The 23,572-nt window shown below is 39.8% G+C and overlaps 1 protein-coding gene across 1 annotated transcript in view; it reads right to left on the bottom strand.

The window, feature by feature from the left end:
- The window catches only part of SORCS3 (sortilin related VPS10 domain containing receptor 3), a 632,023-nt gene that overhangs the window by 55,901 nt on the left and 552,550 nt on the right, over positions 1–23,572 (bottom strand). Inside the window, exons 14-15 of the mRNA XM_053585949.1 lie at positions 23,303–23,410; positions 296–413 (exon numbers count right to left, since the gene is read on the bottom strand). Coding sequence (XP_053441924.1) covers positions 296–413; positions 23,303–23,410 — 226 coding nt within the window. The remainder of the gene's footprint in view (positions 1–295; positions 414–23,302; positions 23,411–23,572) is intronic.

The raw sequence follows: 23,572 nt of genomic DNA, 5'->3' as shown, positions 1-23,572 counted from the left end.
GGCCTCGTTTCTCCAGGACAGAACTACAACCCCATGCTAGCATCACCACCTCTTGTCCTGGCAGCTCAGTGACCTCAATGAGTAGATAGGATCTCAGGGTCCAAAACAGCCCCTAAATATTATCCACTCCTGCTGGACCTGAGTGTGCCCCACCCTATCCCCTTAATCCACACCCATAACTCAGGATGACCCACTACCTTCCTCTCCGAAAGGGGAAGCTTAGGTGGGGACCAAACTGGGCTTGCTTGGATTACCTTCTCTTCAGAGAAACCAGCGCTCCCCAACCCCAGGGTACCTGGTTGAGCAGGTGCCAGGTCTGATAGTCCTCCTTGGTACAGCGTCGGCTGAAGATAGATTTGTAGTCCACTTTCACCAACTGCCATTCCGAGCGGAGGCTGAAGTGGCCAAAAACTCTTGAGTGTTTAGGGGAGAGATGGAAAAGACAAATGGAGAATGCCCCAGAGTCAGTTACTCATGTACAAAGACGGGGCAAGAGTAGACAGTCTCTGCAGCCTGGACTTCAACTATTTTTCCAAAGTGAGTCCACTGTCCACTCAACTCAGCCAATTGGCGTGTCATTCACAGCGGGTTTATAATCAACCAAATTTTTTTTTATCATGAAAGTAATAAATGTGCATTATGGGTAGCATTTAAAATACAGAAAGCACACCCAGTAGTCCCAAATCTACCACTCAGATAAAACCATTGTTCATATTTTGACACACAGCCTTCCTGTTTCTCCTTAATGCAGGCACTATCATTTTATCCACCCCATCCACTGGCTGGAACTCACTTTCTTCATCTGTAAAGTGGATCATATGTATGTGGGTTGGGGGAGGAATAGGGCATTAAAATGATACTCTAAAGTAGGAGCCTGTCAGCTGCAAAATCCTTACTGAATTTAAGCATTTTAGTTGAAATTCCCACTGCTTGATTCAAATGAATATCTAATCTCCTCCTCCTTCCCTAAAAAATCATCATAATAATAATAATCATAACAACAGCAGTCTCATAAAATAAACTCATATTTATGTATAGTAAAGAAGCATACCATCTGCATGACTCAGGTAATCAATACTGACCTTTTCAAAGTCTATCAGTTGATAGCCCTATAAATATGAATGATCAATTGCTTCTAGAAAAACAGAAGGGAAAAAAAAGACTGATCTTCCATATTCCACTGGAGCAGCATGTTTTAAAATTACAATGCAAGACATCTATTACAGAGATGTAAAGGGGAGACCAACCAGGGTATGAACTTAAAACAACAGAATTCCTCTGAGAAACCGAATGGCTTCCATTTCAACAAGTCTTAATCACACTGCCATTTTCCTATCCTCCTCTGCCCAAGTTCAGATACTCTCATGGTGACATCTAAGAGATTAGCTCACTTTCCTTACTTCCTTACCGGACATTTCCTTCTGTTTTCTGAAAGATGAGCATACTTACGGGACAGGGAGAGACTGACAAAAATTGTAAAATGTGGAAGAAATAGGATTGTGATTGTATATGACACAATTTTAAACTTTCAGCTCTTTAAACTTTTAGCTTTTATTTCACACAGAAGTCACAATTTAGTTTATGTTTTATTTTATTTTTTATTTCAAAATACTAAGAAGGTACAAATGTTTTTGGTTACATGGCTCACTTTTGTAATGTTCGAGTTGTGGCTATAAGTGCGCTAATCACCAAATGGTGTTCATTCTACCCATTAGGGATCAGCCTATTTTAAATCTTTAACAGAATATCTATATTTTATCAATATATCATTTATTTAAAGATAGGAGAGTTAGTTAATAAACTCATGAAGAGAAAAAAATCAAAGAAGATCTTGAAAATTTCTTTGTCTTTCTCTAGCCAGCCTGTCAGAATCATCCATAGGCTGGCCAGGCAGGTGGTTCACTGTAATCCTAGCACTCTGGGAGGCCAAGGCAGGTAGATTGCCTGAGCTCAGGAGTTCAAGACCACCTGAGCAAGAGGGATACCTCTTCAATAAAAAGAGCCGGGCCTTGTGGCAGACACCTGTAGTCCCAGCTACTTGGGAGGCTGAGGCAAGAGGATTGCTTTAGCCCAAGAGTTTGAGGTTGCTGTGACCTATGACACCACAGCACTTTACCCAGCAGCAAAGTGAGACTCTGTATCAAACAACAACAAAAAAAAATTTGTCCAGGATTCCAACATCATTACCTCTGGTAAGTCTTCCCTGATTGGAATACTCCAAGTAACAGGATGTTAGTGATACTACACAAAACACTTCTGCCTACTCCAAATAGTTTACAGTGATTTCATGAATCAGGAAATACATCAGGTCAGATTAACCTCATTCCTTTCTGTGAAAAGATTACAGGGAAGACAGAGAGGGAAGTATGAAACAGATGATTTACTGAATATAAGCAAGGCATTTGACAGGGTTTGCCATAGCAGACCCGAAGAAAAGATGAAAAAATATGAGCCAGCTGCTAGTAAAATTATATGGCTCAACAGTACCTAATTAAGACATTAAAATCAACCAGGAGGGAGGTGTGAGCAGTCAGCTGCAAGGTTCCATTATCTGCTCTTTCTTGTTCATCATTTTCATTAATGACTTGAAGATGTGAAAATAATGGTCATCAATGGAAACTTAATTTTATGATGACAAAATGCTAGAGGAAACAGTCGATACACTCAATGGCAGAATCAGGACCCATTAAGGTCCTGACAGACTGAAGTGATAAACTGAATTTAATAAGATGTGATGTAAAAGAGAGAAATGTCATATCCTCCTCTTGGTAATCACATAAGTATTGAATTCAAGAAATGGGGCTTGTTACTACTCAGGTTAAATAATAAGAAGAATGATAATAGCAGCTTAAGAATTTTCATATACAATGTGATCAATGTAAGTGAGTACTTGACAGAGACCTAAAATATTCAAGGTAATCTTGAAATGCATTAACAGAATCATATACAATATCTACAACAAAAAGGCAGTATCTTGTCATTTCTACATTAACCAGATCACGAAGGAAAATTGTGGTTAGTTTTGGATGTTACCATTCAAGAAGATATAGACTAAGCATCTCAATCTACAATGCATACCTGAACTTTGGTGGTGGTGGTAGCCTTTGAATCTCTTAAATTTTAAAGAAAACTATGTGTTTATTGGCACATATCTATTCATCTATAGATAAATCACATATGTTTATCAGATTATTCAAGCGTTCACAATCCCTAAAGCTTAAAGACCATTAAAAAAGAGAGAAGTTACAGATTGTCTACTGGGTCAAATGGTGGCCTCCAATATGACATGACATGACCACTTCCTATTCCCTGGAATTGTGAATATGACCTTAATAGAAAGAGAAAAAAAAGAGTCTTTAGAGATGTCAAGAATCTCGAGATGAGATCTTCCAGGATAATTAGGGGTGGACCCTAAATCCAGTGAAAAGTATGCTTATAAGAAACACAAAGATGAGGGACATGGTGAGGGAGAGGCCATAGGAAGTCAGAGGCAAAAACTAGGCTTGAGCAGCTGCAATCCTAGAACACCTGGAACGAATGGCAGATGGAAGAAGCAAAGAACAAATTCTCCGCTGAGTCCCCAAAAGGAGCACAGCCCTGCTAACATTTTGATTTTGGATCCTAGATTCCAGGAAAGAAGAAAGGTCTAGGGTTTTTTGTTTGTTTGTTTGTTTTCTTAAGCCACCCACCTTGTGGTAATCTGTTACAACAGCCAAAGGAAACTAATACAGAAGACTATGTGACTTAAGACAAATTTTTCACCTACCTATCCAAAAAGGGCCCCAACAATGAGGCATAGTGACTCAAAGACCTGTTCTCTCTTTTGTGCAGAAGATCTGTCTTCCCTAATTCTGTTCACTATCATGTTCATTCATTGCTCTTCTTATTAGAGCTGAAGAAATAGCAGAAATATAGCAACATAAGGGAGAGGTAAAATAAAGACTAATTCATATTAAAGTATTTATATTTCTTTTTCTTAAATTCCCATGGAACACGTGTTAAAATTCACAATGTGACCCATGGAAGAAAGAACTGTGGCTAGTTAATCTAGACTTGACTTAGGAAAGGGCAGGGAGAGAATAGTAACAGGTGGAGAAGGGAGATGTCTAAAGTATAAAACATAATCAAATATAAAAGTGTGAAAGTTTGCAAAACGGGAGAGAGCTTTCTAACAATGTTGCCCAGAGGAGCAAGGGATGCTCAAGAATTAGTAAACATAGACCTTCATGGTCAGGCTTGATCATTTCCCAGGGCTGAGAAGAAGATCAACAGGGTAAAACCTCTTAGCAACTTTCAGACATTAATGTACTCCCCATTTTTCCATCCATTCTCAGTTTGGGGAAGACTAAAGTTCACTGTGAGTGCAGCCACAGGCCCCCACCTGTGAGACTCAGGTGACCCAGACACTTGGTCTCTGTTGCATAGATCTCTCCTCCCTAATTGTGTTTACTAGCACATACATTCATAGCTCTTCTCATTAGAGCTTATGGAAGCTGAAGAATTTGCAGAAATATAGAAACATAGGCAAGAAGTAAAATAAGAACTAATTCATATTAAGATATTTCTATTCCTTATCATAAATACCCATGGCACAGATGTAAAAATTCACAATGAGATTTGTAGAAGTGAGAATCCATCAGCAAAACCAGAGTGACCATGGTAACAAACTATGTTCATCACTGTGGGGTGGTAACACTGAGAAGGTCCACTTGATTCTGAAATGGGAAAAGAGATAGCCCAGATTGCTGCTAATTAATAATAACCACAATAGGGCGGCGCCTGTGGCTCAGTGAGCAGGGCGCCGGCCCCATATACCGAGGGTGGCGGGTTCAAACCCAGCCCCAGCCAAACTGCAACAACAACAACAAAAAAATAGCTGGGCATTGTGGCGGGCGCCTGTAGTCCCAGCTACTCGGGAGGCTGAGGCAGGAGAATCGCCTAAGCCCAGGAGTTGGAGGTTGCTGTGAGCTGTGGCCATGGCTCTCTACCGAGGGCAATAAAGTGAAACTCTGTCTTTAAAAAATAAATAATAACCACAATAACAATAAGAATAACAACATACTCCTCATATTTGTAGTATGGTTTGAAAGGAAATAAAGTGGTCCATATACCAATCAAAGATGAAAACTCAAGACTTGTGTAGGGTGGAGGACCCAAAAGCATGGAGCATCTTTGAAAGGATAATACGATTCCCAAACCCAGAGCTGCTTCTTTCAGAAAATCCTCTGTGATTCTTCTGGCAATATTGAGTTCTCCTTTTTCAGAAGCTCAAATGGTCCTGTTATTTCTAGACCTAACATTCTCCAATATTTACATCAGAATCACCTAGAAGACTTGTTGAAAATAAATCATGTTGCCTCCAGGGTTTCCTGTTAGTATATCTGGAGTGACTAAGTATTTGTATTTCTAGTAAGTTCCAGATGATGCTGATGTTTCTGGCCCCATGGTCATAGTTTGAGAACCATAGCTCTAGACCACCTACACAGAATTACTTCATTTCCCTGTATCTTTGGTGAAAATTTTGCCAATTAGAAAGCTCCTTAAGGCTTGGAATATTTTCTGTACTTCTTGGTATCTTACAGACCTATCAACAGTAGTTGCTTGACAAAGAGCAGCTAATTGATCACAGAGTTCCAATAGAGGAAACAAGGCTATTTTTAGTTAAAGTTCTATTCTTGAGTCTTGGGCAAAGAGAAACTAATTCTTAGCATGGCCAAATCCACTGTTATTAAAAGTTCCACTTCCTTGCAATTTCTAAGATAAAGTACTTTGTCCTCCTCCATCATAAATGCACTCCTAGCCCCCTCTCTTAATTCAAAGTTCCACCATCATTATTTTTATTGCTAGAATGCATTCTTAACCCTCTCTCTTAATTCAAAACTCCATCATCATCATTATTATTGCTAGAACCTCCTTTGATTCACCCAAGGAAATTCTCATCAAGTACTTTTAATAGGCTTCACTCAACCCCCACCCACTGCTGCCTTTTTAAGAGATGGGGGTCTCACTCTGTCACCCAGGCTGGAGTTCAGTGGTGCTATAACCTCAGGTCACTGTAACCTCAGACTCCTGGGCTTAAGGGATTTTCCCATGTCAGCCTCCTACGTAGCTAAGACAACAGAGTCAAAATCCCTTTTTTTAAGGTTCACAGAGGAGTTGTCTTTTTCTTTTTTTGACATCTTCCTATTGAGCCTTGTAGAAAGTGAATGCTTCATGCATAAATGTAGAAACAGGTAGTCTACCCTTTGCTTTCCTTAGGAAGTTGCTCCCAACCATAGGAACAAAATAAATGAATTCTCTAACCCATTTCTCATTGTATGGATTTTCAGGGGAAAAAAAAATCAATTAAAATTTATTACTCCTGTTTTTCTTTTTTGCTTTTACTTTGCAACCTGAGTTTTTTTCATGAGAGTTTTTGGCACAATTCAAGATTTGCCTTCTTTTTGGAGTCTATAAACCTATGAGGACATGTCTATCTTTATTTTTAATTCCTCTGATGCTAACTTGCCTCCATGACTCCAGTGATGTTCCATACGATCTTCCTGTACTCTCACATTGCTATTAATATACAAGTGGTCTGGATGCACAGTGAGCAAAAGAAGGGCAAAAGAAGACTTGGGTTTTCCTAGGCCTAATCTGCCATGAAATTAGCTTGAACTTGACAAGAACACTACTTTCTCTCTCAAGGCTTCATCCTTCATCCTTCATCCTTCTAAAAGATTTTTTTTTTTTTTTGCAGTTTGGGCCGGGGCTGGACTTGAACACACCACCCCCGGTATATGGGGCCAGCGCCCTACTCCTTGAGCCACAGGCGCTGCCCTAAAAGATTATTTTTAATCAGTGACACACGCTCAAAGGATGGGATGCAAAAATATTTCAGATGGAATGTGGCCCTTTCAAGGCAATTGCCAAGAGTTTATTTTCTTTCAACATTCATGTCCATCTCCAGGTATACGAACTGTCTGTCTCCTCTTTCACAAGCCAGATGCAGAATTTTAATCATTTAAACTCTATTCAGATTATGAGCTTTGCTCATTTTTTCTGTTGGCCCTAACTAAGATCAGTGGAGTAAAACCCTTAACAACTTTAAGACATTAATGTACTCCTCATCTTTGCGTCCATCTCAGTTCTGGGAAGACCAAAGTTCACTGTGGGTGTGGGTATGGGCCAGGGATGATTTATCTATTCATCTATTATCTGTTTATCCTATACAGGAAGGATTTGTCTATTGCGATCATTCATTGTCTCTACTGATACTCCTGTCAGATAACAGATGCTGCATAAATAGTTCTGGGTTGATTAATGATAGAATTAATCCAACAAAATCATTCACTTCTTTCAAAGTTGGGGTAATGGTTTCATCTGCTCTTATTTCTAGGTCAAAAAAAATATGGTGAAGTTGTATATCCTTTGGGGTTTAGAAGGACAAAAACATTCCCAGGGGAAATAACAGCAGCAATTGCTCTGTCCCTTTTAATCCTGGACTATGCTAAAATTTACACACACACACATAGGATTTGCTTGGGCCCTAACTAACACACTTTCCTTAGTCCACCATTTGGACCTGAGAAAAACTTTCAGGAAGGGGAATGATTAATTTTAGGGGAGGGAAGTAGTTCAAAAAAAATAAAAGACTTCATTAGAATTCCATGCCCAGAGAGGGCTAGCCACTCATTAATTAAATGATTTCAAAGGGAATCTCAGTATATAATTGCTATAATTTATGAGGAAAGAATGCCACACTTAACATAATTAGAAGAGTAGGCTCTGTAAAGATGTTTTCTTCTTTCCAGAAGAACAGTCAGGGTCACCTGACTCTCCCCTGCACAGTCATTTGATTCTTTGTTCAGCCCTCAATTATACCAACTTTTATGCATAGATTATGACAGCTGAGAGAAGTTTTCCAAAGTGACTGACCACAATCCTTCAAAAAGGGGAAAAAAGAGGATTTGTTAGGAGGAAGCCAGTAGAAACGTCAAAGGGAAGAACAAAGAGTGCTTTGGGAGTTAGATGAGGGGGACTCCACTGCAGACTGACTTCTAGGGAGTCTTTGATCAAACCCAATTAGGATAATACCGTGTTGTCATCGACTTGCAACCAGGATATCCCTTGTGGCCGACCTCGGGGACTCTACTGCCTGTGCCTGAGCTGTTTCAATCACCATCCCTCCCGTGTTTATCGGTCTGAATAATAGGTTTAGAAATAGAGCAAGACTACAGCTGCCTCTGTCAGCCCCTTTCAGAGGTTCCTCTTGTTTTTGCCCTCAGTGGATAGTCCATGATCAGGCAAGAAACCTCAGCACCAGCAGAGATGCAATCCTCAATCTGCTTTCCTCCGCTTGGGATGGCTTTCCCCACCCTGGTCTTGCTTAACTCTTAGTCATTCTGTGAGCCTCAGGTCCAACACCCAGTACTTTTGGATGTTAGGAAGAAGGAGAGGAGCAAAGCTTTTCAAATGTAAATATTTCATAGTGACCATTTTTATTTCCTCTTTATGAAACCAAACAACTCCAAAAAAAAAAAAAAAAAGCATGATTTTCTTTCCAAAAGCTTTTTTTTTTTAAGTTTTTTTCCCTTTTCTCTTTTTGAAGGCATATAAATTTATTAACAGGCCCTTGAACATGGGAGTCATATGAAATATGCAAAACTCTGAGGTTTTTGTTTTTTTCTTTATTTCTTTTCCTTACCATCATTCTATTTTAAATTTCTTATTTAATTACAGTGTTTACAGAGAATGATATCAGCTCTTTGGAAGTAGTCTAGCCTTTGTACATGGCCCAGCATATGGTCATTTATGAAAAAATTATGTTAAATGTTTGCTGAAAAAAAATAAATATTCTTCATTTGTTGAGTGGAATATTCTACACAGATCATTTAAATTGAGATTTTTAACAGTGTTATTCATAACCAAAATCATACTTCTTTTTTTTTTTTTTTGTAGTTTTTGGCTGGGGCTGGGTTTGAACCCACCACCTCTGGCATATGGGTCTGGCATTCTACTCCTTTGAGCCACAGGTGCTGCCCAATCATACCAATTTTTGACTGCTTGTTCTATTGATTTCTAAGACAGGTTTATTAAAATATTCAAATCAGACTGACCCAATCCTAGATATGTGAACACTTTCCTCACTATTAAAATGAATTTCCCCACTTTCAAAATGAGGATAATAATAGTATCTAACATAGTTCTTAGGTTAGAATGTAGTATATTGTTAAAGTGTTTGGCATAAGTTAAAAAATAATAATTTAAATTATTATTAGTATCTCTATATCAAAATACTTAGCTATGATTATATAGGTCTTTCATCAGAGGCATGGGAATTTTGTGGGCAGACAGCATGCCTTATCCTTTTATATCCTCATTATTCTTTCTAAAGACTTTGGAAATGGTTGGTAATCAATAAATGTCAACAAAATAACAAAAATAATAATATTTTCACCAATATTAGTGAAAATTTATTGAACACTTAGGGTATGCTAATCACTTTGCATTAATTATCTCATTTCATTATCTATACCAATTTAACAGATGAGGAAACTGAGGCTCAAGGAAATTAAATAACTCATCCAACAACATTACATAGCAAGTACATGATAGGGTCAGAAGTAGAACTCAGTCATTTGCAGTATTGTGCTTAGCAGCATGGTGCTTGCAGCAAGGCCCCTTTTAAGTGCTTCATGACACATTAGCAATCATCAGACTGCACAGTTTGGAACTAAAGTACAAGCATGCGGGGACCTCTGATCTTAACCTCTTAACAGCCTGCTTGCAGAAAAGGCAGATGTGCCATGCAATGGATTAAACTGAAAGAACAGCTGTACAAGGGAAAAAAGGAGACATCTGCAGAGAATATGTATCTAGAAAATTCCAGTCATGGTCCTATATGTCTCAAGTTCTAAAGCATTGACTGTGGAGAGAACCATGTACTTGAATCTGACCTGTGACAGTCTATTGGCTTGGCCTCCAGTTGGGAATCCCTGAGGTAGGCCTAAGAACAAACAGAATTATAAAAGCTTAGTGCTGGGGCGCATCTAGGGATGAACCTTTGACCAAACCCCTTCCCATGCTAACTGAGGACACTAAGGCCCAGATAGAGTAATGGCCTGCTTAAGAACACAAAGACATGAAACCCAAGTCCCCTGACACCCAACTCTCCCACACTGACCACTGTTCATGTGAAATCTTTTTCAGCTTGCAAGCAGAGTCATGGTATGAGATAGGTGACTGTAGAACCATTCTTACTTGCTTGAGCAGTGCAGAGAAGAGAGGTGATCACATCCAGGGCCTCAGTTAACTAAGGAACTTAACTTCAGTCAAGACTCACTTTACAGATTTTGCCGGTTTATCTCCCCAGTTCCTATGTCTAAAGGATGTCTGCCACTCAGGAACTATACATTCTGCTTCTTCTAAGAGAGGATCTTCCATGTGCTAAGATGTGGTGTTCCTCTGCACAGCATTCCCTTCTCTCTCTTGAGTGGAATAAATCATCAGCCTGTCATAGACACTGATGCATCCTGGTCTCCAGGAAACGAGGTACTGCCCTCTATAGATGGCTTAGCCGTTCCCATTGAGCCTTTGAGGTGGGTGAAGGGCAGAGACACAGGGTGATAGAGTCTCAGTTGGTCTTCAGGGGCAGCCAGCAAGTGGGGGCACAGGGGCAGATGTAGAGTTTAAAAATAAAGAAAGCTTTGGCTTAGGGGCCAGGGAAGAACAGAAATTCTCCCACAGGTCCAAGTATCACCCTAATTAGCTGCTCTGCCATGACCTAGCCCGGCTACGTGCAATTTCTCCCTATTGACACACTAGATTTATTTCTCATTCCTCTAAGTAAACAGTTAAATCTGCTGTGGATTTCAATGCCTCACACAGCATCTTCTCCACTACCTCCACGCAGGTCTCAGAATTAGCCATTGCTAGGTAACCACAAATCCCAACTCAATCCTTTCACCCAGACTCGACGATCCTTTCACTGGCTGGGTGTCATTAATTTGAGAGCAAATTATTACAAACCTGGAAAACAGTTCATTTCTGAAATGCCTGCAGATTTATGATGAAGTCATTTCACAAAAGGTCACCGGCAACCCTGCTATAATTAAATCTTTCATTAATTTTTAAAATACACAATAACTTATAAATGCAGCATAAATTAACTAGATGACCTTGAAGAAATTATTTAGGGCACTACTTCATCAGAAACCACTGTCTAGAAATTTCCTGGATTTTTATTTTATAAGTAGAATTTGTCTATTTTCCATTCTCATATTTTACTGGGTTCTGGTAGTATATTTATTTAAAATGATTTAATATCAATTTATTCAGGGTATTGGTTAGCACTGGGAAGCAATGGTGGGAAGTCAAGTCTCACAAGCTCAAAGGTGGAGTAAGGTCACCCATACGACACCAGCACGAACTTAAATATACTCCTCCCTTTCATTATCTGGGAGGTGATTTTTTTTTAATATGTACATTTTGATAAATGATTTCATTTTTTCTCATTATAAAAAGAATGCATTCTCATTATTTAAAAAAATTTAAAAACTATAAAAATCTATACAAGGGAAAATAAATAGCCCCACTGGATGTATTGCTTTTACTATTCTGTGATGCTCACACCTATTCATTGACAGTACATGTGTTACTTGTCCTCAGACTAGGGGATAAGCAATAATCAGAAACCAAAGCCAGCATTAGCCTCTCAGGAAGTTAGTGGTACCCTGATGTCAAAGGCAATACAATATCTATCTCCTTAAATTTTCTCTCCCTCTCCCTTTCTCACACACTCTCTCTCTTTTCACATCCCCTCTACACATATGCATACCACCATCACCATGAAAATTTCTCAGAATTAGACTATGGAACAGATTCTGTGAACATCAGAGCTGAAACAAACCTCAAATATAACTCAGCTTTCCTTTGCAGAAGATGGAAGAGGCTGTCAGAACAGAAACTTCTTCTCAACAGAGACCTTGACTATTTTGTTTGTCCCATAGACTAGCTTTTCAGAACTCCTTAGAACACTTCCTTCCTTGTAGTGGGCTATCACTATGTATTGTTGAATAAAGAAACAGTACGCGTTCTCATAAGAGCAACACTTGGTGCATGTAGACTCCCAAGTCCTCTTTTACGCATCTAGTTCTCTCTGAAAGGCCTGGCTCCCTCTGCCTCCTCTTGCCTCTGCCTCCAGAAGCCCTCCTGCCCTGCTTCTACAGAGAAAGCTGCTGAGGACAAATTCCAAATCAAAGCGGAAAGAGCAGTGTTCTGGGAAGGCCAGGCATCAGCAGACAGCAGTGGTTGGTCTCCAGAAATTCAGGCCACGTCCTTGGCGACTGGTGTGCGTCCACGCCACCTGATTGTTTTCCCATTAGGGTGTAGATGGGATTAGTGGTAAATGAGGTCAGTGGCTACATGGGGAATTGCACTGAGTGAAAGTGAGTCATGAACTAGACCTTAATAGAAATAGGCAGGGGATCAACAGCAAGAATCCTGTAAGTGGAGCCTGTGTTCCTTACACAATACAATGATCAGGGAGGTGGTGGAAAGTGGCAGGGATTAAAAGGCTTGAAAATAAATATGGGGGGATGAGGAGGGTGAAAGGAAGGCTGAGAGAGAGACTAAAAAGCATCGAAACTAAAGAGGCAAAAGGAAACAAGTTTATGTTTTAAAGGAATTTAAAGAAACCATCCTATGTTTAATCAATTTTGATTCTTTTCCTAAAAATAAGTCCCTTTAATGGGTTCTAAACTGTAAGGGCCATAACTTTTAAGTCAGAAAATGTGGCCTATAAGGATGAGTTAGAAGTTGAGTGATGACGGAGAACCTACGAGATGGAAATGGGGGAGAAGGGATGGGATTTAAAGCAGAAGAAATATATGGAAGGTCAAAGAGGTATAAGAGAGGAAGAGAAAGAGAGACACCTTGTTTTCCTATGCTATTAAAACGCCATTGTATAGTAGAAGATCCATAAATGACTTTAGTGTACCCAATTTTCATAGACTTGACATACACACATGTACATGTCAGTGCAAAAGGCCTAGTTGCTTACCTTGACCCCCTCACTATGTTGACTAGTTTGTTCCAGTCCCATGGGTACTAAGCTTACAGATATTCTACTGCATTTCTCAGTCCCCCACTTTGTGTCAAATCCTGAGCCAAAAAATAAAAAGAATCAGAAAACATATAAAATTCATCACCTGCTCTTAAATAATCTGCAGTCCAGTCTAACAGTAGTATTCACACACCCTGTACCCTGAGCACCAATTATGCACAAGCACACTTATGTTCAGTGCCATGGGGGACAGTGAATAAAACGCAGCTACAAGCCTCCTCAATCATACAGGCGACAAAAAGACCTCATACTCTATCTGCAAATATGACCAACCCGGAAAATAAGTAGAAAACACTGCAAGAATTATGACTGCATTATTGGTGTACATTAAGAGTACTTTTTTGGTGATAATGTCAATTTATCATGACCCAGCAATTTCACTTCTAGGTATGCAGTTCACAAAACTTCTCCCATGTGTGTACTTGGGGGAGCAGGGGCATGTGTAAAATGACAATGATATGTGTAATAGCACAAAACCAAAAACAATCTAAATGTCTATTGAACAAAGAATGGATAAACACGTGCATATTTATACCATGACAATGGCATGTTGCATTAAAAGTGTCTGGACATGATTTATATGACCCAAGGCAGATTATATTCAATGAAAAAAAACATGAAGAAGAGAATTATATTGTTTATGTAAAGTATGCATTTTTAAAAGACACTGTATTTATACAAATTATGTATTTAAACATTGCACACTATTTTAAATAGCACACAAACATATTATGGCTACCCTGTATTTCTCTGTATAACTAAGTAGTGAAAGTACCAACACTTGTTCTAAAAAAAAGAAGTGAAGAGAATGGGTATGGGACGGACAACGATGAGAAGATTACTTCTTCTTGGGATGACTTGTACATTTTATAACATGTCAATATTTATTAATTTCAGGTGGTGGGTACACAGGTGTTCGTGATATGATTCTTTGTATTCTTCTGTATTTTTAAAATTTTCAAAAAACTGTAAGAAAATGACATAGTTACAAAATGATAGATGTGGAATCTAAATTGGGAATCACAGATTCAAAATCCTACCAGAGCCTGGAGGGCAACTGAAGTGAGTAAGGAGTGAACTGAAGCGTCCAGAGCAGACCCACGTGCCGGCAGGAAAGAGCACACCCTGCCGGAAGTTGGCGGTTGCTGCGTCTCTCTCCCAGAGTGCTGGACTACAGATATTTGGGTTTAATACTACCAGATGTTTCTGATTTTGAGAATTTGGGTTCCTTTGGAAAAACTGCAAACCAAACTAAATACACCTGGAAGTCACCATGATTCTCATGAAAGAAATTTGGTAAAAAGAAATGAGCAAGAACTGGAGTCACTGTGGAGGGATTCCCCAAAGAGGTGAAATTTGTATGTGGGGTCTGGATAAGAAATAAGGAGACTTCTTTTTTTAAGATGAATGTACCATTTGCAAAATCCTTTGTGAACCTAGAGGATATTATGCTGAGACAAATATGTTATGATTGTACTTATGTAAGGTATCTAGAAGAGTCAAACTTGTAGAAACCGAAAGCAGAATGGTGTTTGCCAGGGGCTGGAGGAGGGAAAAATGGGGAGTTTTTCAATTGGCAAGGTGTTTTGATTATGGAAGATAGGCATGTTTTAGAGATCTGAGGCACACTTGGTAAACGGTCTGTGAAGCTAGTGAATGATGCCCCATGATTATATCAATGTACACAGCTATAATTTAATAAAAAAAAAAGAAAAAATATGTTAAGAGAATAAAGCTCACGTTAAATATTCTGGTGCCTAGAGTCAGCAACAGGGACTTGTCCACTTTTAAATATATTAAGGGGATAGAGCTCATGTTAAATATTCTAACCAAAATACCTCATAAAAGAACCAAAGGAACTTTCTGGAGGTGCTGGATACATTGATTGTGGTGATAGTAAAGGGTATGTGTGTATATATGTCCAAATTCATCAGAATGTAAATAATAAGTATGCGTCATTTTATGTATATAAATTGTACCTCAATAAAGCTTTTCTTAGAAAAAGAAATAAGAAAACTAATATGCTACTTCATGAAAAGTATCTTTTCAGAACTTTGCAAGGGGGTGCAATTGAAAAAGTAATTTCTAGGGTGGCGCCTGTGGCTCAAGGAGTAGGGCGCCAGTCCCATATGCCGGAGGTGGTGTGTTCAAACCCAGCCCTGGCAAAGAAAAAAAGAAAAAGTAATTTCTAGGTAGGGAAAGAGTACAGAAACTCCAAAATTCAAATGGCATTTGTATCCTAGCCACAAAGGATTAAGCCCGGCTCTTGTTCAGAGTCAAATTACAATCCATGGGACAAACTCAGCCCACTAATTGTTTTGGATTGGCCCACAAGCTAAGAAAGGTTTCTACATCTTAAATGTTTGGGGGCAGGGGAGTAAGTGAACAACCGTATTTCATGACATGTGAAAATGGCAGTTGCTGGCCCCAACGACACTCCAGTGTCATCTCCAGTCTCTCTGCAAGCATGCATTCTGTGTTTGTGTCCCTTGCCATAAACATGGGTGTACCTCTGAGGAGACAGCAAGCCTGGTGGAAACTGAAGGTTATGAATCAAGCAGTCAGGCTGAAAGGTCAGATGACTTGGGAGTGCCACTGGATTTGCTGATTACTCGAATGACTGGCTTTGCACAAGGTAAAATAAGGCTCTTCCAGCAAACAACAGAGAATTGAAAAACAGATCAATGGAAGCAGCTCTGGTTCATTTCCAGCAACTTTATCGGATGCAGTTACGAGAGGCTAAACAATGCATTTAAGCTCCGAGCTGGGCCTTCACGTTTTGCTAAAGCTGTATTTAAGAGTACATTCCCCGTTAAGCATGTGGACACAGACTCTTAAGTGGAAAGAAGGTCTTTACTTTCGTTCATTTTCTTTTTTAAAAAAACCTCTGCAGCTTTGGGGTTTGCTGAAATTTCTAGGCAAAATGTTATCTCTTTCCTTTGATTTGGCTATTAGTTCTGTTGATGGAACAATGAATCAGAGATTTATGCCAATTAGAACTGAATCTATAAAGGGAGTCAGCAGAGCAGTTGGCTCTGGCCAATTTGCTGAAGGCATCTCTAGCCTTCACTCTCCTTCCTGCCAGCCCGGGACGTTCCTGTGCCTCTGTGCTTGTCATACTGTGGTGCCCACCTGGAATACTCTTCTCTCTGGTATCTAATAGCAACCAAAATCTGTCCCCTATTTTACCACTTAATTGTTTCCTTTTTTTTTTTTCATGTCTGTCATATTTTTTCCAAACAGTTTGTTAATTAAAATTCATGACTAGGTTTGAAATTCAGGACAGTGATTTGGTTATCTGGTATCACAGAGGCTAATCCTCCACACTTAGGGAATAACTCATGTCCTGCCTCTCTTTCCCCACACAGCTTGATAGTCCTTTAGTAAGCAAACCCTCAGGGAATCCTTACACCTTTCCTCAGTTTTAGCTCTGAGCCTTCAGTCTGAAATTCACATCTGTCAGTCTTCTTTTGCCTCTTTCTCAACCCATTAGCTCAACACTTCATTTCTCTAAACCTCAGTGTCCTCATCTGCCCAAGGATAATAATACTATCTACCTTCCAGGATTGCTGGGAGATTGCAACAAAATTAAGTTAGAGGAAGTACTCAATGTGATACTAAACACACAAACAAGAAAGGTGTTGATTAGTTACAAGTTGTTTGGGCCTCCAAATCACACTGAAGACTCTTTAGTGGTCTTTGTCTTTTGTTTTTGTTTTGCTTTGCTGTGTTTTGTTTTGTTTTTGTTTTGCCATTCTCTCCTGGTAGGAAGTTTCTACTTTCTTCCAGGGATGCTATCTTCCTTCTGGGAATTTTTTTTTTTTTCTTTTTTCTAGGGAGTTGCCAGCTTTTCCCTGGCCCCTGTAAGAGGTCAGCTAAATCACAACCAATTGGTTCAAACATTTCATATAAGGATAGAATTTCAAATGTAGCTTTGAGGATGCAGGAAAGCGGGGTTTTCCCATCTGATTCCACATTTGAGAAAAACTCTTCTTATAGTGTTAATTTGGGGGCAAACAACATTTCACAGACCAGCAGATCAAAGAGGCACAAGTGAGGAAATAGGCACAGGCAACTCATTGACTGCAGAGCCACTGCCTGAGACTGCAATAGGGCCCCTAGCTTGTCAATCACCCAGCCCGGCTGCAGCTTTCAGTAATAAGAGCCAGGACGTTTCACTGTGAATGAGGCTAGACTATATGGCTCTTGTCAAGGTTAACAGGGAGATGTTGAAAAAATAACTTTTGAAAAGGCAGTAGAAAAAAGCAATGAAAGTAAGCAAATTGCAGGCCTCTAAGCTGGAGCTTTTGTCTATGCAAATCTCCTCAGGAAGTGACAGTATTAGAAGCCTCCACGCTCCTGGAGCTCTAGCCTCTGGCAAAAGTGGAACCTGAGCATATTCTGGTGGAAGATAGAGGGAATCAGAAGTTATTCCCAATAAGCTCCTTATTCCCTGGCTTCCCTTTGTGCCCACATGCCAGCTCACCCTATGCCTTATAACCCCACATATCATACATATCTCCACCGAAAGACACAGCTCTGATTCCCACCTAACCCCATCCTCATAATCAGCCACTACTGGATTCTGATCATTGCACTTCCAATTCTCTTGAGAACTGCTATCAACTTTCTAAAATGCTAAAGCTATAGGCCAGAGAACTAACAACAATGACAACAAAGGTAAGATTCTTGGGGTTCACTTACTAATTTAACAATTCATTCATCTAATACATATACACAGTTAATTTCTTCATGTTAGCCCAAGCCTGGTGTATAGATGGTACTCAGAGGATAAGATGTACAAAGGTCCTCCCTCATGAGAACTTGAACTTGTGTGCGTACACACATGCACCTGTGATATCCATCTGTCTTCCAAGTGGATGAAGGTGGAGGTGGAAGATATTAAACAACTAACTCATTTTCATTAATATTTATTATCTAAATTTCTGTGAAGGAAAAAAAAATGTGTAGGGCCAAGACAAATATATAGTGTGGCAGGATCCAACCTGATCTTCTGGGCTGAAGGGTCAGCTCTAAGATCTGATACTTAAGCTGAGACCTGAGCATAATTAGAAGTCTGGTCACTCAAATGGGGAGGAAGAGCATATTGCAGGCAGATACAAAGATGAAGACACTGGGACAGGAAGGCACTGGTGCCACAAAGAAGTGGAGGTCAGATCCTGGAGACCAGAGACAAGGTCTTCAGCAGGTGGTCATTATAGGTACTTGTAGGCCTGTGAATCTGGCTGTATCTGAAAGCTCTCCAAGAATTCTGAAAAGAGGAGTGACTTGACCAGATTTTCAATTTCCATAAAACCTCACTCTAGACTTAAGTCAAATTCCTAAACATGACCTAAAATCCTTCACAGTCTCATCTCCTCAGTACGTAGCCACACAGTGGTGCTTGCCTTTGTTTGTGTTTTTTCCTTTGCCTTGAAATAATTCATTCAACAAATAATTACAGACTTCTCCTATGTCCCAATCCCCTTTTAGACACGGGATTCTTACTAGTGAATAAGATTGTTAAAAATCTCTGCTTTCTTAGGACCTATATTTTAAGACCTATTTCATTTTCCACTGGAGGTGTGAAGTCTTCTCTTCCCTCTGCTCTCCTCCTGGAGAGGAGGTGTGAAGTCTTCTCTTCCCTCTGCTCTCCTCCTGGTGAGGAGGTGTGAAGTCTTCTCTTCCCTCTGCTCTCCTCCTGGTGAGGAGGTGTGAAGTCTTCTCTTCCCTCTGCTCTCCTCCTGGTGAGGAGGTGTGACGTCTTCTCTTCCCTCTGCTCTCCTCCTGGTGAGGAGGTGTGACGTCTTCTCTTCCCTCTGCTCTCCTCCTGGTGAGGAGGTGTGAAGTCTTCTCTTCCCTCTGCTCTCCTCCTGGTGAGGCGGTGTGAAGTCTTCTCTTCCCTCTGCTCTCCTCCTGGTGAGGCGGTGTGAAGTCTTCTCTTCCCTCTGCTCTCCTCCTGGTGAGGAGGTGTGAAGTCTTCTCTTCCCTCTGCTCTCCTCCTGGTGAGGAGGTGTGAAGTCTTCTCTTCCCTCTGCTCTCCTCCTGGTGAGGAGGTGTGAAGTCTTCTCTTCCCTCTGCTCTCCTCCTGGTGAGGAGGTGTGAAGTCTTCTCTTCCCTCTGCTCTCCTCCTGGTGAGGATGTGTGACAGCTTCTCTTCCTTCTGCTCTCTTCCTGGCTATGAGGACACCTTCATGATTAGGGCATCCTCACTTACCCCCATCATTTTGCCTGAAAACTCCACAAAGAGAAAGAATTGCATTTACCTTTTTAATACCACCTATGACCTAACAGGGTCTGATACATTTTAGAAGCACTTTAAATGCTTTCAAATAAATGAACTATTAAATATAAAAATGTCCTAAGTCAAGGTGACAAGATGCTGTATAGAACATTAGTGTGGCCCTTCTTTCTGTATGACCACAGCCGAGCTAAAGACAGAATGAGGGTGAACAGAGAGGGGAAGGGCACATAAATTCAAATGGCCTACTTCAGTTTGATGGCAGGGCTAGACATTCTTATCCCCAGTTAGACTCCTTTTCTTTGCAGTTCTTGAGGAATTTATAAAATTTGTTTAACATGCTGCTTAAATCCTTTCCATGCCATTCCACAGGGAAAAACACTGGTTGGCTTGGTTTAAAAGCCCTTTTCCAGTCTAGAATGAACACAGAAATCACCTCTTGGCAACCCTTTCAGGGCCTGCTTTTCCATTTATCTGAAGAGTCCTGACAAAACCTATGTTCTTTTCATACAAGAGAAACTGAATTTAACAAAAAGCTAAAACAGGTCACCTGAATTGTTTATACTTGTCTCAACAAATGCTTCCAAACCATCTTAATATTATGAAAAGACAAATGCCTCTTCTCCCCCAGTGTCCCCTATAAGGAAATAATTATGTTCTGTTCTTTAAAGTATCTCAATATGCAAGACGGAGGAGGTAAAGAAGCTCTGCTGAGCTCTTGTGGAGTCCTAGTGGGGAGGAAAAGGAAAGCAGAAATGCTATCTCATCTTTTCAGTAAATGGGTTGGCCCTGAGGTCAATCTCCCTCATATCTATGTGACCAGCTAAACTCCATCTGAAGCTTAGAAAAAAAAAATTATTACCATTTAAGATTAGATGAACACAGAATTTAAACTATGGCCTTACACTTTCTAGGAAATAGTAGGTCATATGCAGATCGGCGTACACAGGGTATTGTTCTAAGTAATGCCCAACAGAAGATGCAGTGAGTCAAAGCAGGGCTCATACAAGAGAATGCAGGATACATCAGGTTATGAAGCAAGGGAAAAACACAATTAAAAAAAGGTATTTTCTTTGGTACAGAAACACAGAACGGCTGACTTTAAACCCATTAACCAAGATTCCGGAGCCATGGCAGATTTGGATGAGATGAGCAGACACATCAGGCTTGAGTTTACAGGGAAGTAGATTCCACAACCTTCCTCATGTGTGTACCTTTGCCTTATAGAATTTAGAAGTCAAAACGTAAGCTCTTTGATGGCCCACATCAACAGAAATCCTAGGAGAGTAGAAACTTTTCGTTTTCTATGTAACAATTAAGTGAACAATAGGAAATAATTCAGAAAGTCAGCTCATGGCCAGAGAACCTCATGAAAGAGGTGACTATTCCTAGCTGTCCATTTGCTTCCTGGAATTGATAAGAAAATTTGGAATCTCTTGGCAAAGCATTCTGGGTTACATGGCAGAGTCATTTATATACCATATTTATGTAATGTAATTGTATTTATGTAATGTAATGTAATATATGCAAACTCCATGAGAGGAGGAGTTACTTTCTGATTTGTTCATCTTGAAGGGTATCTGACACATAGCAGGTACCATGAATATATATATGCAAAGATATATGCATATATACATGTATCTATACACGTGTATACTTGTACATGTGTATATATATGATATACACTCACACTATACATATATATTCATAGACTTAGCAAGTCACTTGTATTTTAGAATTAAAAGTTATGTTGCCATACTGCTTTTGAAACTTTTGCTGATGCTATGTATTGTTGTTAGGTATCCACCAGTGACAAGCTTTAGACTCTCAGCATTAAGAAGATCTTATACTTAAGTACTGTTAAACTCGACTACAGTGTTATCAACCCTGAATGAAGGGATTTGACAGCTGAACAATAAATAGGGCCTATTTTGCTATCATGAGAAGTTTAATTAGACATTTATGTGGTCATATAATTCTGTTTGGGAGTATAGACTCTAGGAGAGTGAAAGAAATTACTGGACAAAACTCAGATCACAGCCTTACTTCCTGAGCAACAAATTCTACAGGAAATCCTTGCTTATGTTTTATAATAGAACTGCCCAGAAGAGACCTACTACAATACAAGTTCTCATGTAAAGACAGCAGCTACCAATGTGGGGTACCCTTTGGGATGCGTAGCATTTCCTCATAGGGTTTGAAACACTGTCTTTCAGTTTCTGACTACAGACTGCTGGGATCTGGCTCAGTGTCTAATACACAGTAGATGCTTAAAAATGAGTGTTGACTCTGAAAAAGACACAGTCCACTGCCCTCTGAATTAGAGAGAAAATTTCACTTGCAATTTGGAAAATTCAGAGGGAATTAAAGAAGAGAATTTAAAATCACTCTTTATGGCACCTGTTCCAAGTGACCAAGAGATATTATGTATAGTGTCTTTAATTTTCTGTTATGAACATTTTTCACTAATAAGACACTAGGAATCCTACAGATTCTTTTTAAGACCCTATACAAATCTTGTAGACACGGGGCCCTACAAAGCCCTCCTTTGAGGTGCTTTTGTTGAATGTCTTAAAAGGGAAAGATTTTTGGCATTTCAATATTTTAAAAAGAAGTAGAAGGAGCAGATTCAATTTTATAAGTGAAGAAATGCTGATTGAGTGAGGCTAGCTACCAGACAGGCATTCCATAGCTGCAGGGATGTACAGAATCCCAGCCTTAGTTCTGGTGCTCTAACCCTGGGCTGTGGGATTAGCCCATTTGTTTTATGCATGTCTTCCTCACTTCCTGCATCATCACCATTGGTCATCATGGCTGAGATTTTTCTGTCCCTTTGAAAGTGCAGAGGAGAGGCTGGTCAATGCTGGATGTAAGGATGGAGTGGAAGGGTCGTTATGGCAAAAGGGCCAACTCTGGGGCCAGATGAAAAGATTTGACCAAAACTGCATGACTGCAATTATAAAAGATTTTTTTCATCACTGTTCATTCTGTGAAAAATGTACAGCATTGGAGTAGCCATTTGCCCCCATGTTGGACGTTCCTCAAAGTCCAGCAATACTGGGGAAAGACTGATTTAAAATATAAAGAAATCTATGACCACAACAGTTTAAAGAAAAAGGGTAGCCCTTTGAGTAGAAATATCACTCCCTTATCCCAAATCAACACAGATAAATGCCATGAGCCCTTCTGTGCCAACCCCACAATACAGCAAACATCCCTTGGTTTTACCCAGCAAGACTCCATTCTGTCCAATGGGGAGTTAAGATATGAGGTGTTCCCATCAATAGGGGCAGTACAAGGCTGGTAAAGGATTATCACTGCCTCCCAGGCCTCTACACACACAAGTACACACACAAATACAGGTGCTCAACTACTAAGAGATTAAAATTTTTAGAAAACAGTATCAAATTATTATTATTTTCTTTAATATTGAGGAAGTTCTTTGAGATTTTTTACAGCTGTAAGAGCTACATTACAATGATACTTAATAGAAATGGACACAGAGAACTGCGTGTGAGTGAGACAGAGGCAGAAAGACAGAGACTTTAAGAGTTTTCATGAAATATTTCCTTATTTCAGTAAATTGGCTGTTTTACTCCCTCCATCCTTGTCCCTTGCTTCTTACTAGACTGATTTGGAAAGAGAGAAAACATATCGAAGAAAATTCAGTCTTCTGTTTTCTTGAGTTATGGATAAACGAGAATTTGTTACAATCTTTAAATTCCATTAGAAACCTTGATCGTTCCCTTAAGACCCCAGCCTCTCTACTCCTGTCAGTAGCTTTCTGAGTTGGTAGGTGCGAATATAAACATTTCCATTTTACAGATGAGGAAACCTTAGCCCAGAGATTGAAAAGCTTCAGTATAGGATTCTCTGGGGAAAATCCCATGGCTGAGGAGACGTAGAGTCAAGGTCTCCAGTCTCCTGTCTAGAGAGCTAAGGAAGGAAGTACTCACGTCATGATGTGGGTCTCCACTCCTGCCTCCACCAGAGCCCCGTCAACAAAGAGAGGAACCGAAGTGAAACTGTACTTGTCCCAGGAGTGGCCCTCATCAAAACTCACCCTGGGTCAGAAACAAGTAATGGAAAAGACAGTTGAAAACACAGACACACTCCTTTGCAACCATTTTTCAGGTTATTAAATTTTCCTCTGTATCGCACTTTCTGGCAGTTCAGATTATCAATAGGCATTAATCTTCAACATCTCCCCATATTATTATGAGATT

This window comes from Nycticebus coucang, chromosome 3 (assembly GCF_027406575.1).
Source record: "Nycticebus coucang isolate mNycCou1 chromosome 3, mNycCou1.pri, whole genome shotgun sequence".
NCBI lineage: Eukaryota > Metazoa > Chordata > Mammalia > Primates > Lorisidae > Nycticebus > Nycticebus coucang.
The sequence above is the reverse complement of the archived record's forward strand: the minus strand, read 5'-3'. Positions and strand labels throughout refer to the sequence as shown.